Here is a 23,008-nt window from a genome sequence, read left to right as displayed (position 1 = left end):
CCAGACACGTTAGACTCCTTCCTCAGTCATCTCAATAGCCTACATCCAAGAATCCAGTTTACTATGGAAAAGGAAAAGAACAATTGTTTACCCATCCTAGACACCTTAGTCACACGCCTGCCTAATGATACACTTGCCTTCACTGTATACAGAAAACCCACACACACACAGGCAGATACATTCACAAACTCTCCCACCACCACCCCCTCATAACAATATGGCATCATTAAAACTCTTACCAAGAGACCAACATTATTACCTTGAGGTTCTGGCCAAGCTGAGAGAACAAGTGAGGAAGAAGAGACCCAATCTGTGGAAGAACAACACTTGGATTCTCCATACGGACAACACTCCAGCCCACAGTGCACTGTGTGTAAAGCAGTATCTGGCTGATAAGAAGATCTCAGTGTTCGACCTTACTCGGCTCTTTGACTCTTACTTGGCTCTGTGTCTTTTACCTTTTACAAAGTTGAAAGGCACCCAATTTCAGTCAGTGGATGATGGAAAGGAGAAAACGACAGTGCTACTGGAGCAGATAGCACCTGATGATTTGTAGCAGCACTGCTTCCAACAATGGAAAATTCATATGCAACAGAGTATTGATAGAGGAGGGAGTATGTTGAAGGGAATAACAATTAAGTTGTACAATTGTAATAATAAACCACATTTTTGCAACCAGTCTCGTTATTTAATAGCCACACCTTGTATTATGCGACACCAACTCACATAAGGTTATAAACCTGGAGTAGAGCATTAGTACCATGGATGAGTTAAGGACACTGCCTGCCCCTTTTGATTAATTATACAATCTTTTGTATTTTTATTTATTTTTTAATTAAATAAATAATTATATGGATGATATATAGAAAACCAACAGGTCAAACATATATCATCAATATAATTATGCTACATGAATGAAAATTCAATTCTCCTTAGTCCAATAATTAGTTATCTATTTTTCCAATTTTTCAACTGTGTACCAGACCAGAGGTCGCCAATCTGTGGTCCATAGGAAAATTTTGGTGGTCCGTGGAGAAATTTGGACACAGACACAGGATTGCTGACAATTTTCATCTAGGGACATTTTTGTTGTCGGGCCACTGTCGACCTACCGGCGGCGTGGCACTAGTACTGTCACAACAGTCAAACCCCTGTGAATACCGATTCTCGTCCGATTGTTTTATTTTGTTGAAGTGAATTGTCGCCTGTCAACACTATATTGGTATTTATTCCTCATGATACTCTTCTTAGGTAAGCAACCAGTGATGTTTTTATTTTAACTGTGCACAGTTAAAATATAAGTGTGATATTTAATGGCATCGAAGAGCTCGAGTTTGATAACTGTCATTTCTTGTTTGGTTGAAGATTCGAATAAAATAAACCCACAATGAGTGAGAAAAAGCAACAAAGCATTTTGCATTTCTTTGGTAATACTTGAGTTGATTAATGAATCAGAGCCTCCACAGCCTTCTAGAACACATGATCGCTTGCCAAAGCATCCATATATTCGCCTTCTATTGGTCCATTTTGATCAAGTTTCACTGGCCTGACAGCGAATCCCTTAATGCTGGATTTAATATCCACTTGATTTATAGAATTTTGCATTACTGAACAGAAGCCTTTTCGCTCTTTATTTTAGTAAATACTTCATGCACTGACCGAGAGTTTATTCACTTCCGAAAAATACACCTCTCTGACACTTTGAGTTCCTTAGTACTGAACGAGAGATTTTGCTCTCTTAAGGTTTCTGCCTGCTCTCTGAGGAGAACCAACCAATTTGAAACAGCTGCCAAGTCAGTGAAACCTTATAAAAATGGACCAGTAGAAGGCGAATATATGGATGCTTGGGCAGCGATCATGTCTCTTATAAGGTCCATGCTAGGACCACTTTTAAATGCTGGCGAATGTATTCTTGTTAACTCTCTGATCAGATTTCGTACAAAACATTTATAGTTTCTGTATTTGGCTTTGAAATAATGCTGGATTTAATATCCACTTGATTTATATAAAATGGACTAAACAGTTTCACCTAGGAAGAGAGAGCATTGAAGATGATCTTCATGATGATAGGCCTGTGGAAGTGATGACTGAGAAATATGTATCTCTTGTTGAAGAGGATCTGCTCAATGATAGATGGCTGAAACTCAAAGAAATCTCAGCAAGGTTGGAGCTCTCTATAACAACTGTCTTTCATATCATTCACTAGAAGAAGCTTTAAATGATGAAAACATGACTGTTTGAAACAGATGTCAGGCCAATGAAACCTTATCAAAATGAACCAATAGAATATATGGACAATTCAGCAAGCAATGATGTTTTCTATAAGGACCACGGTAGGGCAACTCGTAAATGCCGAGTGTATTCCCGTAAACTCTCTGGCCAAATTTTGTACAAAACTAATTTTCATAGTTTCTATATTCGCCTTTGAAATAATGCTGGATTTAATATCCACTTGATTTATAGAAAAAATATGCATATTTAAAAAAAGAAAATGAGCTGCAGAGTCTTAAAAATGATACGCTCATGCTGTGTGAAACAGTACTTATTTACATATGCAACATAGTGATCCTCTCTTATAGTTGAAGCTAACCTGTCATATTGATTTAAGTCAATAAAGGGAATACCATACTAATGATTTCATTAATTGCTACATAAAATCAGCCACCATATTTAAAAAAAAAAAAACCTAGTTGCAAATTATAACATCCTGGATAAAGGTGGTTAAAGTCAGGTAATCAGTTAAGAAAGAGAGAGAAATTCCAGTGCATTACATCTTATTTATGCTGTAAGAATAGTTTTGTAGTAAAAAAGTCAATCAGTCAGTCAATGAATTACTGACAATTACTTGCTAATAAGTAAAAATAATCAAGCTAAGTGAATATCTTGATCAAGCAGTTTCTGCAGGGGATTTCAATTAATTAGTCCATTTTTGCAAGATATTGTTTTTATAAATCTTTAATACAATGTCATCTTCTTCTTGGCCAGCAATTGCTAGTACTCTATAGAAAATTGACAATAACCCTATAGAAAAGCTCTACTTTATCAAAGTTCAACAGATTGCCAAAGCAGTTCTACAGGCCCACGGTCATATCTAGAAGCTCTTCAACAGACTCGACAACAACACCAGTTTTTATTAGTCTACCTAATTCAGTATGAAATTTTCTGTGCACCAATTTATGTAGTTTATGCTATTTCATTCAGAACAGAAGTGACGGTTCATTCATCAAGATAGCAGGAAGAATATGCTTGGCAAACTCATGAAGAAACAGCAAAGTCAGGGATCATGTTAGGTGGAAAACAGTACGACTTCAATAGATCATATTTCCACAAACTTTAGGATTTGAAGACTAAAATCAGGACTGTGTTTGAACTGTACATTCACTCAGTTTCAGGGAAAAAAGGAAGCTGTGAATCTGGATGCAAGTCAATTATGGCACTTTATTCTTATTTCAAATTGATCTCAGCACATTTTTCTGAAAGTATTATGATAATTAAAAGGAAAAATTACAAGTATCTGTTACCTTCTAACAAGAACTTCAGAGCTTCCAGATTCTGAATCTTCTTTCATGGTCCTACTTTCATTTCTAGAGTCATCTTCTTGGTTCAATATTGGTGAATTTGAGCGATCACTAGTTATTTCAAAAAAACTTTGTTCATGAACCGACTTGCTTGTTTCAGAAGGTGTACCTGTCGAGCTACACACATCGGACAGGTAATCTGGTAAATCTAAAAATGAAGTGATATATTAAGAATTTGAAATTAAATGAAACATTTGTAATATATATTATTTTATATGCAAGGACTAAAGTAAAAACGTCATGGAAACTATGGCTTGACAAATATACTCACCTATTAACCTGTTAGGTGAATGGGCAAATGTATCAATGTTGGCGAGCAGATTTTGCCAGCCAGCAAGTAGATGAAGACTGAGAAATTGCTCAGTCTTCAACCTTTTAATAAAATATAACTTTCTACACAATTTTTTTTTTTAACTTTAAGAAAAAAAGAAAAAATATAAGAAGAATGTGTGCAATATAAAGGATTACTATAGGAACAAAAATGAATGTAACAAATTTATTTTAAAAAAATAAATGTTGTTTTTACTGTTCTTCCTATTCTTCTTATGTATTGATTTCTCCTTGGAATGGTTCTCTGAACAGCAATATAACATCATTTTCACTTTTTGATGCTAATGTGTAAGAATCTTAGACAAGTAGGATTTTACATAATTTGTTCAGCCCTGGTACCAATTTTTGCTATAAATCAAAGCCAGTGATCTGAGAGTGTGCATGCAGATGTAGTCATGTATAGCTTGTCAAGTCATACTGTACAGTAACATTTGTCAAGATGATGGTGAAATATTTAGGTGAAGAGAGAAAGTGCAGCCAAATTTAGGGTGGAGTGGAAGCAATGTCATAGAGAACTGTTGTATAATAGGTCAAAAGAAAGCTTTTCGAAGCAGCCATGAAAATGTATACCTAGCATATTTGAAGTAATGGCCTTGCATCAAGGAATGGAAAGTGGAACATTTTATCTCCATACTAGAAATGGACAGATGGAATAATCATCACTGCTTGAATAGGTGTCCACTATGTTGCATACAGCTATAATGGAATTTGTATAGCTGTATTTGGGCCTGAAAGTGCACATGCTGATTTGGTCATGCTACTTCAAAATCCCAAATGATCAAGGTGACACTATTCCCAAAAAGAAGTTCCCCAAAACATCCATACTATGGTAGGATTTGAAACCTTTGGCATAAAATAGAAGTTTAGACTACCTGGTCACCAGATCAATTTGAGTCTTTATAGATATTCAGAAATACTGCTACAAAGTATAATGTATAAAAAAGTATAAAAAGTACAAATGTGGGAAGAGATATTATCCAGATGGCTGATAATTATACTGAAGAAATATAAGCTGCAATACATGAAAAAAAAAAAAGACAAATGAACAACAAAGAAATACTTTTCTGTGACTACTTTTTCCTTAACATTCATATTTTTCAAAGTATTAGGATGCTTGAGAATAACTGTTGGATCACTGAGGCAGTTAAGCCATGATGCACATGTATATTATCCCTCTCAGTGTTGAATTTGAGAACAGAATATCATGCATCTTCTCTGACCAGTTTTGTCTGTTTTATGAGGGGGGGGGGGAGAAGGAAAAAAGTTTCTTAGATGAAAAATATAACTATCTCCACATAAGACCAAATAACTTCAGCTGATAAAGTTTTACAAATGTTTTCTCAGGACTAAGATAAGATTTGAAGCCCAAGTCTTTCCTACAGAAGGATCAAGCCTGACAGAGAAAGAAGTGTTATGCATTCAAAATGCCATGACAAAGATAAGTGAGTTTGTAAGTGAATAAATGGTTGGATGAGATCTGTTACAATTCCTTATATGCTTGAAGGATTTTGGAAGCCCTCCATTATTCAGAGATTGGGTATAGCATCATATGCTTGGGAAAATAAAAGATCATACCACTGTTGAAATGAGAACAGAATACCATGCATTTCTGCTGAGAGATACTTACGAGCAATTGCACATTGCTTATCAACAGTTTACTCACAGCAGAATCACCAAGCAAATTCGGCAGCATATAGGACAGGACAACATGTTCATGGAAAAATTTGAAATTTCATAGAAAGCTATACAACACAATTCCATGATCATATATTGTCTTTTTTTTATAAAAGATGAAAGATATGCTCTAGAGTGACGAATTTTGCAAAATCATTATTTTTATCCAATAGCAGAAGCTGGATCTGCAAATCTGGTATGTCAAGTGTATTCTTGATTATTTGTAATGGAGTGGGAGAGAATGAGTGAACAAGTTAAACTTCATATTCTATTATGTTTTACAAATATAACAACTGATTCTAACTATAGTGGCTTTTAGCATATAATATGCATTATATAATTATAATTAGATAATCTGGATGTACAATGAAAAATTAAGTAAAACAAGAACCTATGTCATTAAATTACCATTAAGAAATGAACTAACCACTCTTTAACTAAATATTTTTAATAAATGTATTTTCCCTTTTTTTTTTTTTTTGTTCTTTCTTTTAATAGGAGCCTGCCTTCTTTCCAAGGTTCTTGCTCTATCCTTAATGGACTTTGCAGCACAGAGGGGCAATCTAGAGATAGTATTTTGTCTATAACTATTATGAATGAAATCAAACAGTCACAGTTAAATGTTACCAGATTTAGAAGAGCCAAGGTGGCTTTGCCAGCCTGGTTGGCCAAGTGGTTAGCAAACTGCCACAGGCATGGATGTTTGTGAATGTCCTACTAATTCTGTGTAGAAAGGGTATCTGTGATCCCTATCACTTCTTATTGGGAGTGACCATATGGTGTTTACTGGTGTTTGATGTCAAATGTGAATAACTAACTAAGGCGGCTTCCCAGAGAATGCTTTTTTAAGGGAGTCAAGAAGTTTTAGAAGTGGTCAGCAAAAACATTACACATATTAAATTTGTATAAGAATTTAATAACTTAAGTGGAGTAAAGTAGGTAAACCAGATTCATTGAACCAATGTGTAAATAAAGTAACGACCAAAATGTAAAAATATGATATTCAGGAAACAAAGATGAAGTATGGAAACAACAGCAATCACAGTGAAAAATTATCTTTAAAATTCAATAAATAACAGAAATTATTCCAACATTATCAAGATTAATCTCACTAAGATTATTAAAAAAAAAAAAAAACCATAGTAAGATAATACAAGTTTATAATAGAGATTATTCTGGAGATGATCAATATGAGAATTTAAACTCTACAAACTGAAGCTCACAATATTAAGAGAAATGGCAGTAATAGGAGACTTTAATGCCAAAATAGGCAAATATTACCATTCATACGAGTAGTTCATGGAGTAAAAAGACTCATTGCAAGAGACCCACACTTAAGATGTGTGATAATACATCTTAAAATAATTCACTGTTGGGGGTGCTCACTATCACCTCTGGCAATCCATTCCACTCATTCACCACTCTCCAAGAAAAGAACCTAGTCTGCACACCCTTCTAACCACACTCTTAGACAGCCTCCAAGTGTGACCCCCTTGATTTCCCCCCTACTCTCCATGTACTGAAAAATTTCTTCTGTGTTCAATCTTATAGTATCCCTTTAGTAAACTTATAAGTTTCTCTCATATCCCATCTCCTCTGCCTGTCGGCTAAACTCTGCAACTCACATACTTTCAATCTATCCTCATAGGGAACATTCCACAGACCTGTCACAAGCTTGGTCACTCATCTCTGAATCCTCTCCACTACCTCTGGTGCACCAGAAACACAGGTGACCGAATCTATGCATAGTAGTCAATATGCAGCCAAATCATAGCCTTATAAAGAGGGATTATACCTCTCAACCTTTACTTCAAATCTCTATCCACTATCAACCTTGGATCCCTGGTTTCATCAATTTCCTGTTATCTAGTACCAACAATATGATACAAATTTAATCCTTTCATTCCAAAGTGCATTAACTACATTATATAACATTAACATGTTCGCTGCCAACTACGAGTACACTCGTAGTTGGTATATGAGCATCACAAGCCAACTACGAGTATACTTATATGTCGATTACCGCCGGCAACGAGATTATTCATACTGACCTTGAAGAAGTGAAATTGTTTGCCGTGCGGATTGTAGCAGCAAACATGTGTATACTCGTAGTTGGTATATCAGTCTCACAAGCCAACTATGAATATACTCGCATGACACTTACCATCAGCCACGAGATTACTCGTACTGATCTCGAAGAAGTGAAAGTGCTTGGCATGCAATAACAAACTATGCCCGATGAGCGTGGCAGTGAATGTGTTAAATTGACAACCATTGTCCTCTTCCCACATGCCAATTTATTATTATTATTATTACCCTAAGATCCCATAGAGTCAAAGACTCATCTAGGAGGTCCTTTCTCATACACACAGCTCACAATGCTACACCTTAAACACATTCAAATTCACTGCAGAGAATTTGAGAGTGCAGACAGCACACTATCAGGCAAGGCATTCCAATCATTGACAACTTTGCATACAAATAACCCTGCTTCTACTCTCCTGTTCACACCCTCCATATAGAGCTTCGAGGGATGACCTCTTGTTTTTCCCTGATCTCCCACCATTTTATAAAAAATTACTTCAACATTGATCCTATAACAACCCCTTACCAACTTGTATGTCTCTATCATATCACACTTCTTCCTCCTATCCACTAGACTCTGTAAATTCAATCTTCTCAACCTTTTCTCATATTCAGCATTCCAGTGATCAGAAACTACCTTAGTCAGTCACTTCTGGACCCTTTCCAACATCTCTTCATCCTTTTGAAAACTAGGTGACTAAATGTGTGCACAGTAAGGCTGATTAGGACATGTGTGGCCTAATCAGCCTTACACAATGGAACAAAAATATTCTTATTTATATAATTCAGTGTCCTCTGCATCATTCCCAGCATTTGTCATGTTATCCTCACAATTTTGGCAATGCATCCTCTAAATTTTAGATCCTTATCCACCATCACCCCAAGATCTCTTATTTCCTCCACCTCCAACAATATATTCCCACCAAGCAAAAATTCTACATTCCACCTTTATTTCCCAAATTTTAAAACCTCACATTTTGCAACACTGAACTGGCATCCCCACTCCCATGCCCACTCAATCAATCTATTCAAGTCTTCTTGTAAGGTCACAACATCTGTTCTACTCCTCATAGTTCATCTCAACTTTGCGTCATCCGCAAACAACTGAATATTCCCATCCAAATCTTCCCCAATATCATTAACATACAAGTTAAACAGCAATGGCCCTGAAACAGACCTCTGAAGCACACGCTAGTGACTTTCCTCTTCCGAGATATTGCTCCCCACATACACAACTTGCTGATACCTATCAGGTAGCCAATCTTCAATCCAATGCACTAATCTAATATCCAACCCCATCTGCTCTAGTTTGACTATTAACTTATCATGCAGTAATCTATCAAAAGCCATTGATAGATTAATAAGAGAGGAAATAAGAGATCTTGGGGTGATGGTAGATAAGGATCTAAAATCTAAGTATACTACTGTGTATCCATCTCTTTTGTCCAATGAAAATGTCACCTTATTGTAATATGTAAGTAGATTAATAAAACATAACCTCCCTTTAGCAAATCCATGCTGTCCATCAAAGATAATCCCACTGTTGTCAACCCAGTTCTGGATCCTGGTTCTCAACAGCCTCTCCAACAATTGATACACAGATAGGCCTATAATTTGATGCTTGAGTTCTGTCACCTTCCTTATGAAGCAGCACCATCTTGCCTTCCTTCCACTCCTTTAGAACTTGACCCAGCACAAGTCTCATATTAAACAAATGTCAAGGAAGATGCCAACTCCCTGGCACATTCTTTCAAAATACATGGTGATATATTATCAAGTTCTACAGCTTTATTAACATCAAAGTTTGCTCAATTCCCCATATATTGCTTGCTCACTTACAGTCAGTCTCTCCTCCTCATCATCAACTGTTCTCAAACTTTTCAATGTTACATTCACAAGAACAAAAGACCTTTATGAACTGCTCATTAATATCTCAACTATATCCTCTCCAGCGGTTGTTCTTATATGATTTTCTCCAATCAATGTCATCTTTCATAATCATTCTTTTTTTTTTCCTGCTGGCTACATATCAAAAGAACTTCCTAGGATTCTTTTTAGCTTCATTAGCTAACTGCTTTTTTTGTACTTCACTTTTGCTACCCTAATCAACAGGTCACCTTCCTTTCCTGTTCTTTGTATTCTTCGTGGAATTGATTATTACCACTCCTCTTATGCTGTCTTCATAATGCCTTTTTCCCATGAATTGCATGCTTAATCTCATCATTCATCCATTTCACACCTAATTTATTTAACCTTCTGATCTTTGGAATACATTTAGACATTGCTTCTACTAGGCAGTTCTTAAATATCACCCAAGCTGCATTGATCTCCTTTCTACCTAACTCCTCATTCCATGCTACACCTGAAAGCTGTCTCCTGAGATTTCATAATCACCAGTCTATACGCTTTCTTCACAGAGATCCTCACACTGCTGGCAACACCCAGGTAATCACTTCATTATCATTCTCACCAACTGGAAGGCGATTTGACATCTCATTTATAACATCCTGTGATGAGATGAGATGATCAAATCCAAGACCCTCAATCTTCCTCTGTTACATAGTGCCCCAGGCAGTGTGTAACAGAAACTCTATTTTTTTACTTCCAGTTGCTACCTCATCATTCCAGTCTATATTGCCATAATTAAAATCGCCCATAACGATCATCCTTTTCTGATTTGCTTGGCTAATTTGATTATACATATTATGGACTACTCCTCTACATTACCAGGTTTATAACAACATCTGACTAAATATTTCATTCTACCTTTATCTAACACCATACTGCCTCAAAACAATTACCACTATTTCCCCCTTGCATTTCTATGCCTTGTATGGACATAACTCTTTCTCTATCAAAAACAGCCTTTTTCCTTCCTTTTTACTTTTCTATATTCACAAAACACATCATACCCTTTCTCTAGTACTGTCAGGATGTCATCCTCATCCAACTATGTCTCACTTATTCTAACAATTCTTGGGTGAACAGTCTAAATTAATGCAATCGTTTCATTTGCCTTGTTTCTCACACTTCTAGCATTTGTATAGAAACATAACAGCTCATTCCTGGATCTATAGCAAGTTTCACTGATACCACTTATTAGATGTGACTTCATACTTAACTCAAGCCATTTCTTTTTCTCCTTATTCATCTTAGAACCTTCTTCAAATCCAACTATTTTCCCTTGATTGCAGGTCATCCATCTTCATTTTGTTTACACACACACACACATTCACATCCTCTTGGAACATCAACCTTTCTTACACTATGTTCCCCTGTCCATGCACATCATGCACATTTGTACTCTCATTCTCTATACTCATGTTACCCACTTCTTCATTCATAACTACCGCTTCATTCTCTCCTTTTTTACTCTCCTGCTTTTTCACGTCATTTCTTACTTGATCAGATTCATTCTCTGCATTCATTTCTCCATATTCCAGTAACAGTCTCTCCAAATGACTCACACCAAAATCATTCATATACAGTTCAATTTGTCCTTCAAACTCATTCCACACATCAAACTGCACTCCTTTCTCTTCACACATTTCTGTTAACATATCATTCATAATTCTTGCTCTATGCCTCATCTCATCACTTTCATACCAGGACAACGCACTGATTACCTTTCCTATTTTATCTTTTATCCTTCTTTCTTTTATTATCTTTTATCCTTCTCGACAACCTCCTGATATCTAATCTTACGTGTTCCTTGTTCCCAGTCAAGTCATTTCTCTCTATTACCACTACTAACTCTTTTGCTGACTTACTCCTCATATAAAATGCCTCCATCACTTTATTCATTTTACCTCCAGGAAAACAAACCTTGTGCATCTTCTCGTTTATGCACATCTAATAATCGAATCCCCCATACAACGCTATTTGCAGGGCTTTAGCTGCCTCTTTCAAACCGATATCATTCCTTTTCCTCATTTTCACTCTTCCATACATATCTCTCTCTTAATATCACTATGCATTTGTTTCATCTCTTGGCTCATCTTAGCCAACTTAGCTTTCAAATCTTCCATCACATTTTCGATCTCATTCACTCTCTCGATTTTATTGTCAACATACAAGCTAGTTTACTATCAACCTGGCTCGCCATGTGACCTTTAATTGAACTCTGTTTTTCAACTTCCACTACATTCATATCGCTTTTGTCTTTCTTACCAGACTGTGAAGTTCATCAGATTGCTCATTCACTTTGTTACCATTGTTTTGACTCGTTTACACTGTCCTTTTTTCTATCAGACGCGCAATCATCCTCCTTGTGGCATTCTCGCTACTGACACTTTCAGATACCAATACATTACCACACATCAATAGCTATAATTTATCTACATAATTGAACAAATAAATATGGCACACCTTACATTTCATGAAACGACTGAAATCAGTAATAAATTCCTGCAAAAACAAATTCGCTGCTATCATTCTTTCACCGGTTACAATACTAAGATCTAAGTTTAATGATTTCGTAAACACACTTAAACTCATAAGTCCACACACTAGAAACACTGCAAATGAACAACTTTTACGGCAACTCTTACTCATAAACACAAAATTATTTACAATCAATTATTCCAAAACACTTATTGGAAACAGGAGCCTTCTTTACACAAACATTCCATTGAAATATTTCCTGCTGGCAAGTAGGAGGTGCTTCGTTGCATTTATTTAAGTCATGCTGCAAGATATCTATATCATCTTTATTAACTATTGGCCTTCCTGATTTTGTATTATCAGTTAACAACTGAATATCTCCCACAAATCTTCTGCTATATTATTACAAATTAAAAAGTATAAAGTCCTAGTATAGAGTCCTGGGGTACTCCACTAGTCATCCTAATTCACCTTGATTCCATCCCACAATAAACCACCCTCTGATGTCCATCTATCAGCCACTCCCCTACCCATGCCACCAACTTCAAATCTATTCCCACTTGCTCCAACTTATGTAATAGTTTTCCATGTAGTATACTGTCAAATGCCTTTGCAACGTCCAGCAGTATCATGTTGTAGCCATTTCCTCTATCCAATTCTGCTGTAACCTTATTATAAAATGTGAATAAATTACTGAGGCAGAACCTCCATTTTATAAAGCCATGCTGTTCCCTATAAAGTATCATATTACTATCCACCCATTCCTGAATTTTACTTTTAACCAACTTTTCCAATAATTTAACCACCACTCTAGAGATAGTAACTGGTCTGTAATTTGCTACTTCTGTCTTGGAGCCACCTTTATGTAGTGAAACTATCTTACCTTCTTTCCACTCCCTTGGAAACTTGCCATAGCTGAGACTTAGATTAAACAACTTCATCAGAGGCACTGCCAGCTCACTTGCACATTCTCATAGCACACGAGCAGACATATCATCCATGCCCACTGCTGTATTCACATTGACATTTTTCAATATACTGAATATCTCCAGTTCATCTGTCTCAATTCTCACATCGGTCTCTGTCATGTCAGTAACTGCAAAGTCACCACCTGGATGATATACCCTTCAACGTGATCACTTAATAACTGAACTATTTCTTCTGCTTCTGTCACTTTCCTACCATCAGCAATAAGTAAAGTTATCTTTCCATAATCATTCTTTCTCTTACTTGCTAGGTAGAAATAAAACTTTTTTGGATTTACTTTGGCCTGCTTAGATAACTTCTCTCAAAACCTGATTTAGCCTTCTTACCATACTTGTTACACTTCTTGTTTGTGCTTTATATTGGTCATGAGTATGGTGATTCTCCTGGCCTATTTTCTCTATCTTCCATGAAAATACAATATCCATCATATTTTATCCCTGTAACTACATCATTCTCTGACAACTGGTCTTGCTGATGCCAATAATTTTTGGCAAAGTCAAGCTGACCAATGCCAAAAACTTCTCTTCTTATTTCTAATACTTCTGGCATTTGTATACATGCATTTCAACATTCTCTTCAGCAGCCAGTTACTCTTATATAATGTCATCACCTGTCCATTCAGGTACAAAACCTGGGAAACTGCACCCACATCTTCACAATCGTTCCTGCACAGTAATTTCTGCTCTCACACTCATATGTCCTAGGGGTTGCTAGACACATGCTTGTTTGCTCCCCCTCCCCAATATCTCTGGTGTCCTTGGTTTTGCACTTCCAAACTACCACTTGAACAACACTTTCTCCACGTAACTAACTCCAAAACCATTTAAGTGCAGTCCATCAGGCATATACAAGTTCTTACATCCATCAAATTAATTCATTCCAGACATATAAACTGCACTCCATTCCTCCTGCACAATCTTCTCATTTACAATCATAGCCCTTCTACTCAATTCTGTCCTATCATTCCAAGGTAGCAGATTCACAATCTTTACTTTCTTACTCTTCATTTTTGCTTCTTCTAACAACTCTTTCATATCTTCTCTCATTGCATATTTCTCACCTTTCAATTAATTTGTGCCTGCCCAAACAATTAACTTGTTCACTTCTTTTTTCATCATCCACATTATTACTTTCACCAACTTCTTTCAAACTCTCATTTCATGTACTATCATTCACTGCTCCTGGTTCATTTTCCATAACTTTCACAATCCTGCTTTATAATCCTTAATATCAGTCACTTCATTTTTCTGCTCCTGACAAGACTTGCATTTCTTACATTCACTCACAAAACATTTCTGACAAACATTCTTTACGTTCTTGTACCACAAACCATTCACTGTCAGCAATGAATACATTAAATGAACACTACATTACACTAAATCCTGCATATTAATATCATCAGCATTGATGTCTTGGTTGTAATTTTTCTCGTACACATTGGTGGCATAATGTAGAATGCTTTTGAAATAATATCACATAATAATAGTCATGACGAAACAACACCCTTAACAATATAATCAAAAATAAAGAAAATTACACCAATTATATTTAAACAATATCACTAATATTTACTAAAATAAACTTATTTGAGGACAATGCTCATTTTCTGAGAGGTATCCTGAAGATATGGAGAAATGGGGAAATTTGGGATTCATGAAAGAAATGAGAGATGTGATGAGTCCTTGAATTTTGTAAGACAACATGAATGGTGATTATTAACAATTACTAACATTTTGTTTTTTCATAACGTCAGTTATAAATAAACCCTTTTTTAAAAAAAATATATATATATATATTTATCCCCCCACACACACACACGAGAGGTACAAGAACCTATACCATATCAGTGCAATGTGAATCTCATTGGTATCTACAGCCAATTTGTACACCACTAGCTAATTAATTACTACCAATATGGATTTTGCCACTCTTGATCCATAGCTGCACTTCTAAATTCACCACCCACCTCTGGATTCAAACTATGGAAAGATTTGGAGAAACCCACATAGTTGTTCTTGACATTTCTAAGTTATTGGAATGGCTCTGGCACAGAGGTCTGCTTTCAACCATTTGCGACTGGGTTACCAGCATGTCATGATAGATAGTTCCCCCTCCTCAGATTTCCCCAGCAATGCAGGAGTACCATGGAATTCTGTACTCTCACCCATTTTGTATATAATTGGCCTGCTCTCTTCAACTTCAAATCTCATCCATGCTGATGATGGTATACTCCACTTTCCCTTCTCATTTAATAAACCTTATAGTGCTCAATCATTAGAAGCCTCAAGACAGTCTATAACTAATGCTTTAAATTCTGCATCTCCTCACTATTCTTCAATGAGGGCAAGAGTGACCTTGTGAACTTCAATGCTACCAAAGCACAATCCTATATAATTTTGCAAAAGGGATTTCACATCATTTTGTCTTATTTTTGATAACCCCCAGACATCAAAAGATGAGCTGACTGACCTCTCAACCTCTGAAACAAACACATCTCAGTCACAGCTTCTGCAGCTACAAAAACCTTGGTATATTTTTCTGAACAAGGTACTACTTTTCACCTATACTAGCACTGTATAAATCCCAAATTCACTCAAATATGGAATACTGCCCACACATTTGGGATGGTACATCCAAAGCCTTGCTAACATTGCTTGATGCTATTTAGAAGACAGCAATACATGTAATTGATGACCTCCTCTCTCACAAGATCACTTTAGTCCCTATCTACAGAATCACTATAGATGTTCAGTTTCTGCCTTATACTTCTTATGCTCTGCTGAATTGCCTACTATCATTCTTCCATTTTTCTTCCAAAACTGTAAGAACAAGAGGCTGCTGTTGGTCAACATCCACCTCCAAATGTAATGAGCCAACTTCTCATCCTTCTCCTTCATTTGATCTTCCTCACTCTGTATGTCCCAAAGATTACAATCTTCATCTATTCAAAAAAAATATCAACAAATCTTTTCTCTTATCCTTTTACCAACACTTGAGATTGATGTGCCATAGGTCCTGCAGCCTTTCATTTGTGGATCAGATGTTAAAAAAAAAAAAAAAATCTGAATTAATGTGGGAAAATAATAGTAATTTTTACCAATGCTTTATAGGCTTTAAGAAAGCATTTTACTCAAAGCAGAAATAAATTGCTTGAAATTTTAAAACAAAAAATAAGAGGAAGAAATACTCAACATCATGTCAGTATTATAAAAACACCACTACAATAATAAAATATGGAGCTGCCAAATCTTATGAAATATCAGCTGACAGGTGTCTGCAGAAATATCCATTCTCACCAGATTTGTTTAACTTATGCCTGGAGAAACTTAAAAAAAGTCCATCCCATAAAACATGGGAATATATATAAAATTTTTATATAAAACATGCAGATAATATAGTATTATTTACAGATAATAAGGAAAACTTAAGTTACATGACTGAAAATCTACATAAAAAACAGCAAGGAATATGCACTGGATAAATTGTAGTAAAATGAAACAATGGCAATGTGTAATTAACAGAGTATGTTTAAAAAAAATTAATTTCTTAAGAACTTTAATTACCTATAAATTAAATTATGAAGAAACTATTAAAAACACAGGTCCTAGCAGACTTCCCTAGATTAAACAGCTCTATTAAATAATCTTCCTAAATTAAATAGGTATGTCTACTTGACCAAACTTACAAATATTTGGAAAAATACACATCACTACAAAGAACTTAAAGCATACAGATATGGTTACTCTGCACAGTTCCTTATGATGCAGAGATTTTGGCTATCAAACAGAAGGAAGAACAAAGATTGACAAGCCCTGAAAACAAGTGTTTGAGGAAGATAAATATAACATCATGGCCTGAAATGAAAACCAATTAGGAGAAATCACACTACCATATTCCAGTAATAACAAGAATAAAAAAAGTTACAGTAGTATGGAAGTGCATACAAAATGCCTACTGGAAGGTTCCTCAAATTTTCCCAAACAGAAGTGCACAATGAAAGAAAGACTGTGGGAAGACCCAGAAGGAAATGCATAGAAAACAACAGCATATGTGGACTCCTACAGAAATATAACTTGGCCGTGGGTAGATTGCGGAGAAATGTTGTTCATGGTAGCCTCAACCTGCCATAGCTGGATGCTTAAAAATCTACCTTAGATATCAAAGCAATTTATCAGTTGGTGTCATTTAAATTTTTCAGATAATTTTAACCATATTGAAATATTTATTACAAATACTGTCTTACCATCAAAGCTTTCAAAAAACTGAGCAGCATTAACATTGACACCAAGGCACCTTTTCCGAAGAAAGTCTTCAGCTTTCTGCACAGCTTTCACTAATGCTTCACCAAATGATGTTGCTCTCCCTTCAGTCTAAAATTTAAACAAATTAGGTGAATATTATTAGGTTAATATGTACAAAAGATTTCATGAAACTAATATTGCAACAAATATAACAGCAAATAATGTATAAACTTCATACATTATTTGGATTACCCTGTCTTTATACTGTTATTAAATGTTCAGCTAGCTTCTATTCCTGTAACATGGTGACTTAATCTTGGTGTTTAGGTTTATATGCTGATTATCATGCACAGTGTTGTTTCAGGAAACTGACAAAGTACCCTAAATAATAATTAAAAATTTTAATCATTACTTTTTACATTTTGCTCAAGTTAAACTGGCATCTTTAGAGAAAGATGTTGAGAGTTTATTTTTCACTTGGTTAGACTATAATAAGTTTAGTTTAATCCTTTATCCAAGTGTGAGCAAACAAAGTTTGCACCTGAAAGTATCTTCAGGACTGGGGTAAGGTAGTGCAATACCAGGCAACTCGTTGCAAAGGTGGACTGGGCCTAGCTCCCACTGACGAGACCTCAATAAAGGTCGAAACCAGTATGGGTAGTGGCCCTTGCCTTAATGCATAGCATTACACATATCCGCAAGGAGATGTGCTTTGCATTATGGGAGATACTGAGATAGGAGTGATGAGAGCTTCCTCCACCTTTGCAACAAGTTGCCTGGTATTGCACTACCTTACCCCAGTCCTGAAGATACTTTCAGGCGCAAACTTTGTTTGCTCACACTTGGATAAAGGATTAAACTAAACTTATTATAGCATCTTTAGAGATTAATACATTAGTATCAAACACCTGCTTTCTTAGAGTGCTATAATTACACCACCTAGTGGCTTTGGTTGAGTGTCTTGGTTGTTGGGATGAATGTCTGAAGATAAGGATTTCACATATGAGAGGCAGTTTGATACAACCATATTTGTTTAAGTTGGGATAGTTGGTAAGAGTTACAGCAAATTCGAGGAAAAGCCTCTCAAATTCAAATTTGCTTTAGTAGCGTAAGGTGGCTTTTTCCCCCCAACAGATTCTGTGCCAGGTATCCAGGACATGGTCTGCCAACCCAGAGCATGTTGATGAGTGCAGTGTTACCTGAGCCAATTAATTTTGCCTGGTGGACCAAGGCTTTTATGGTGCTGCATTGTTGGTGGGGGGGGGGGGTGATGTGACTGTTGATGGATTATTTACCTGTGTGTAGGCATGTGTGTGGGTTTTTCTGTAGACAGTGAAGGTCAAAGATCCATTTGGTTGTCTTGTAAAAATTTTGAAATGGACAAAATGTACTTCTAAGTAAACTGTCCATTCAAAATTTCTTTTTTTTTTTTTTTTTCTAAACAAAAAGTTGATGTTTCTTGGAAGTAGCAGAGTTGTTGAGATAAGTCTTTATTTTTAGTAAATATTTGCAATATTGCTAATCATTATTGGTGGTACTATCTTTATTTTTGACTATGTAATTGTGTGATTATGCAATATTCTTTAAAAAGTGTTCTATATGGCTAATGTATATGAGAAAAATGGCAGCCAAGACTTCAATATTCAATGATTTCAATATGAGGGATTTAGTGTAACATAGTATGTATTCAATGTAATCATTGCTGAAAGTGAATAGTTTGTAGCAAGAGTAGAGAGAGAGAGGAAGTATGTTTCGTGAACAACTGCAAGAAATGAGTCATATCAAAAGTGCAAGAATGAAGTAACTAAAATTAACAATGTAAGGCAGGATAGTGAAATTATTGCAGATGATAGTAGAAGGAATGAATGATAATGTATGAAATATGAAAGAAGTGACTGAAAGTAATGCGAATGATAAGGTAACAGTTTAGGAAAGAAACAGCACTTATGTGGAATCTTTTGAAGGACAAAACGTGAGCTGGAGCACTAGAGAAATTATTGGCATGTGGTAATGCAGGATGGAGAATGAAAGAAAAAGTGAATGGGAAAGAATAAAAGTGTGAGAAACTAGGAGAATGGAGCAGGTATTGTATGAAGATTTGATATTAAGAGGAGTACTTAATAAGAAAGTGACAAAAGCATGTTTACCAGGTGCAAAGATCAAGGATGTTAGTGAAACTGTTAGTTTGCTGAAGGAAAAAGTAAGAGTTGATTGTTTTAGCAGGCCCAAATCATTTGAAAGGTGAGAAATATGCAATGAGATAGGATATAAAAGAGTTGTTGAAAGAAGTGAAAATGAAAAGTGAGAAAGTAAAGACTATGAATGAGTCAATGAGAAGATTGTGCAGGAGGAATGGTCTACGGTGTATAGATGTATGGAGTGAATATGATGGACAGAAGGACTTGTATATGTTTGATGGTCCATTTGAATGGTTTTGGATTTAGATGTTTGGAGAGAGTGTTATTCAGTGAGAGGTTGGAAGATCCAGGGAAACTAGAGATACTGTGTGTGTGTGTGGGGGGGGAGAGATGCACTCAAGCATGCATCTAGCCACCTTTGGAACAAATGAGTGTGAGTGCAGAAATAATGACAGGAACAGCTAGGTGCAATTTAGCAAGTTTCAAACCTGAATAGCTTGGTAATGACATTATGAAAGGGTAAATATGGGCTGAAGAGGATGTTGAAATGCATGTACGCAAATGCCACAAGTATTAGAATAAGCAGAAGTTTTTCACATTAGTTAACTTGACTTGGCCAAAAATTATTGGCATCGGTTGACAAAGAATGATGTAGTTACATGGAGGAATGTAAGGCACATTGGATTTTCAGCAAAAATAGATAGAATCATGCAGGAGGAGGGGTACTAGTAATGATAGCTGAAGAACCTCAATCAATCAAAATAGAAGTTAAGCAGGATTACAGATATAAGAGAGAGAGTTCATTTGCACTGTCTGGTGTAAGATACAGGCCAGTGAGACAAAATATATTGTTCATTGCTGCTATAGACCTGGGGGTGGGGATAGAGAGTGGTCCAGAAGAAGATGTGGATGACATGCATTGGCAGATTCTCACAATGAGTGCGGGTCAAGCAACTATCATGGGAGACTTCAACTATGGGGGATATAGATTAAAAGGAGAAAAGAGCATATGGCAAAATGAAAATGGAATTTATTCAGTTACAAAGCAATTTTTTTCAGCTTGCTCTTCTATGTTGATGCTGTTAACAGATTCTGATCATGATTATAAGGTAACATCATATGAAATGAAAAAATATTAAAAGGTTGCATAATAGCTGAAAATAAAGTTTTTATGGATGGAATGTAGGCATTGGATGCTGGTGATTTGTGGAGTGTATATAGGTGTGAATGCTATATTAATTGTGTTGGTATAGCTTCCACAGTTTGTGTTTTAATGTTCTGTGTATTTTAAGTTGAATGGTAGGTTGTATATGCTAATAATAATAATAACAATAATAATTGACGTAACATATACCTGACTGTGAATGAATGCAATCAAATCTCAAGTCCAGGCTAATATCTTTGAATGTTTGTCCTTGCACTTTAAATAAAGTGCAAGGACAAACATAAAAAAATAAAGTGCAAGGAGTGAAGGGAATCAATTGATTAATTCTCCATTATTATTATTATTATTATTATTATTATTAAGAGGTCTATAAACTTTTGAATGGGTGTTATAGCATTTCAACTGATGAAATTTTTCATTATATGGAAGGTGGGGAGAGAACACGGGGACATCCATGGAAATTAAATTTATTTGCAGTCAAGAAAGGGTAAGAGCTAGGTTTTTCTCCCAAGAGAGCAATGAGTGAGTGAGTGGAATAATTTGCCCTTATGGGTAGTGAGTGCATCTAGTGTGAATGAATTTAAGGGTAGGTATGATAGCTGGGTTGGGTAATTTACAGCCTCTCTCAATGAGTCCTTGGCTCCCTGGAGATCTTAGATAATAATAATAATAATAATGATACAATGACCGGATGCCCACAATTGGCATTCAACACCATTGTACGATTCATATTATTGGTATTCAGCACCACAATAACTAATATATTACTAATGATTGTAATGCATTTTTGTTTGTAAATTGCACATGTTCCACTTCCCAGTTTACTGGATGAAAAGTTCAATTTTCAAGGAAGAAAGACCCTGCTACCACTGCATGAGACCAGCTAACTCACCTTCTGTTGAAAAGCCCTCATAAAGGTTCTTTGCATAATAGATGGGATTTGAACTCAGGACTTTCCAACTAAACTTCTTCGTCTATACTGATTAAGCAATGGTGGCACAAAATAAATTTTCAATGTTAACACATCTTTGCCCTTGCAACTGCCAATCGTTTTTTTTTTTTTTTTAATTTTATTTATGGTAATCCCATACACAAGAAGTTATTCAGCCTATAGTACATTGGTATGATGGACTGACAGAAAATGAAGAGGAGAAAAGAAATGCTCTGTGAGTTGGGAATTCAGGAGTGTCAAATAGAAGAGGAGCTGAGACCAGAATTTAGAGTTTCAGAAGTTGATATTCTGGAAGTTTTGATGATTTGTGTAGATTGTATAAATTATAAATATAATATATTTATTTATTGTTTTTTTTTTTTTAAATAAGTTAAAAAATTTATTACCTTTTTCAGTTATACATTAGCCTTAGGTGGCATCTTTTGGAATTGTCAGTTATTGTTTAATTAGTTTTATACATGTACTGAAGATGCCTGTGATACTCAGGCAAAAATGCTACTAATAAATAATATTTTACGTGAGTAATTCTGTTATTATAATTTGAATTAATCAGTTCGTGTTTCAACTGTTCAGCTCATTCAGTATTTGGATCATGTGTAAGAAAACGACTGCAATTTACTAGCCATTTGAAGCCCTTCTTTAATTAATCCTGCAGTGAGTGAAATCTATTCTTCATTATCATCATCCCCCCCCCCCCTTTTTTTTCATCAAGATTCCCAAGGATAGCTCTACTATTTTGTAATTCTAACAGCCTTATCAACCATCAATTCTTCAATATCTGCAGATGAAAAATCATCAAATCCTTCTCTGTCAACTGCATGTGCTAATCTGATGATATTAAGATATTCAGTTGTATGCAAAGGTACAGGGTTTTTCTTTTTTTCACACATTCTGGCAGTAGCTTTCCAGCATGCATTTAAAGTTGATGGTTTCAATTCTGATAATGCCAACTTAGCAAGTTTGATGCAATCCAAAATAGAAAATTTCTTCCACACATCAATAATTGTCAGTAAATTATCCTGATCTAGTTTATCCAAAATGTAATGGAATGTTCTACTTATGTAATAAGTTTTAAAGGTAGCGATCAAACCCTGGTCTAGCGGTTGTATTAATGATGTTATATTAGGTGGCAGAAAACAAAATTCTTCCTGTTTTAGAACACATTTGGGTTACTAAAATTAAGGGGATATTAAATCCCACATAGTTTTAAAACCGAATAAGAAACTCAAAGATAGGAATCAGAGAGTTTCTTGCCGAATATAGTAAACTATAAAGTATCGGCGAACACTAGCGTTAGCCAATGCAAGTGATCCTAGTACGTAGTACAATCTCGGGCAACTCGTTGCAAAGGTGAGTAAAGTTCAGATCGCTATTCTTAGGTATTTTCCATAATGTAAAAACACATTTCCTAGGAAATGTATGCTGTTATTATATTATGGAGGGAGGTCACTACCCAGACCGGTTTCAGCCTTTTT

General features: G+C 35.6%; 1 protein-coding gene across 1 annotated transcript in view; it reads right to left on the bottom strand.

Moving 5' to 3' along the window:
* Positions 1–23,008, bottom strand: part of LOC150100569 (uncharacterized) — a 305,525-nt gene that overhangs the window by 100,547 nt on the left and 181,970 nt on the right. Inside the window, exons 7-8 of the mRNA XM_090401835.1 lie at positions 17,281–17,407; positions 3,522–3,726 (exon numbers count right to left, since the gene is read on the bottom strand). Of these exons, the coding sequence (XP_090257961.1) occupies positions 3,522–3,726; positions 17,281–17,407 (332 nt within the window). The remainder of the gene's footprint in view (positions 1–3,521; positions 3,727–17,280; positions 17,408–23,008) is intronic.

This window comes from Typopeltis vanoorti, chromosome 12 (assembly GCF_054136105.1).
Source record: "Typopeltis vanoorti isolate ZY-2024b chromosome 12, IOZ_Tvanoo_1.0, whole genome shotgun sequence".
NCBI lineage: Eukaryota > Metazoa > Arthropoda > Arachnida > Uropygi > Thelyphonidae > Typopeltis > Typopeltis vanoorti.
Note: the sequence above shows the minus strand (reverse complement) of the source record. Positions and strands in the feature narration are given on the sequence as shown.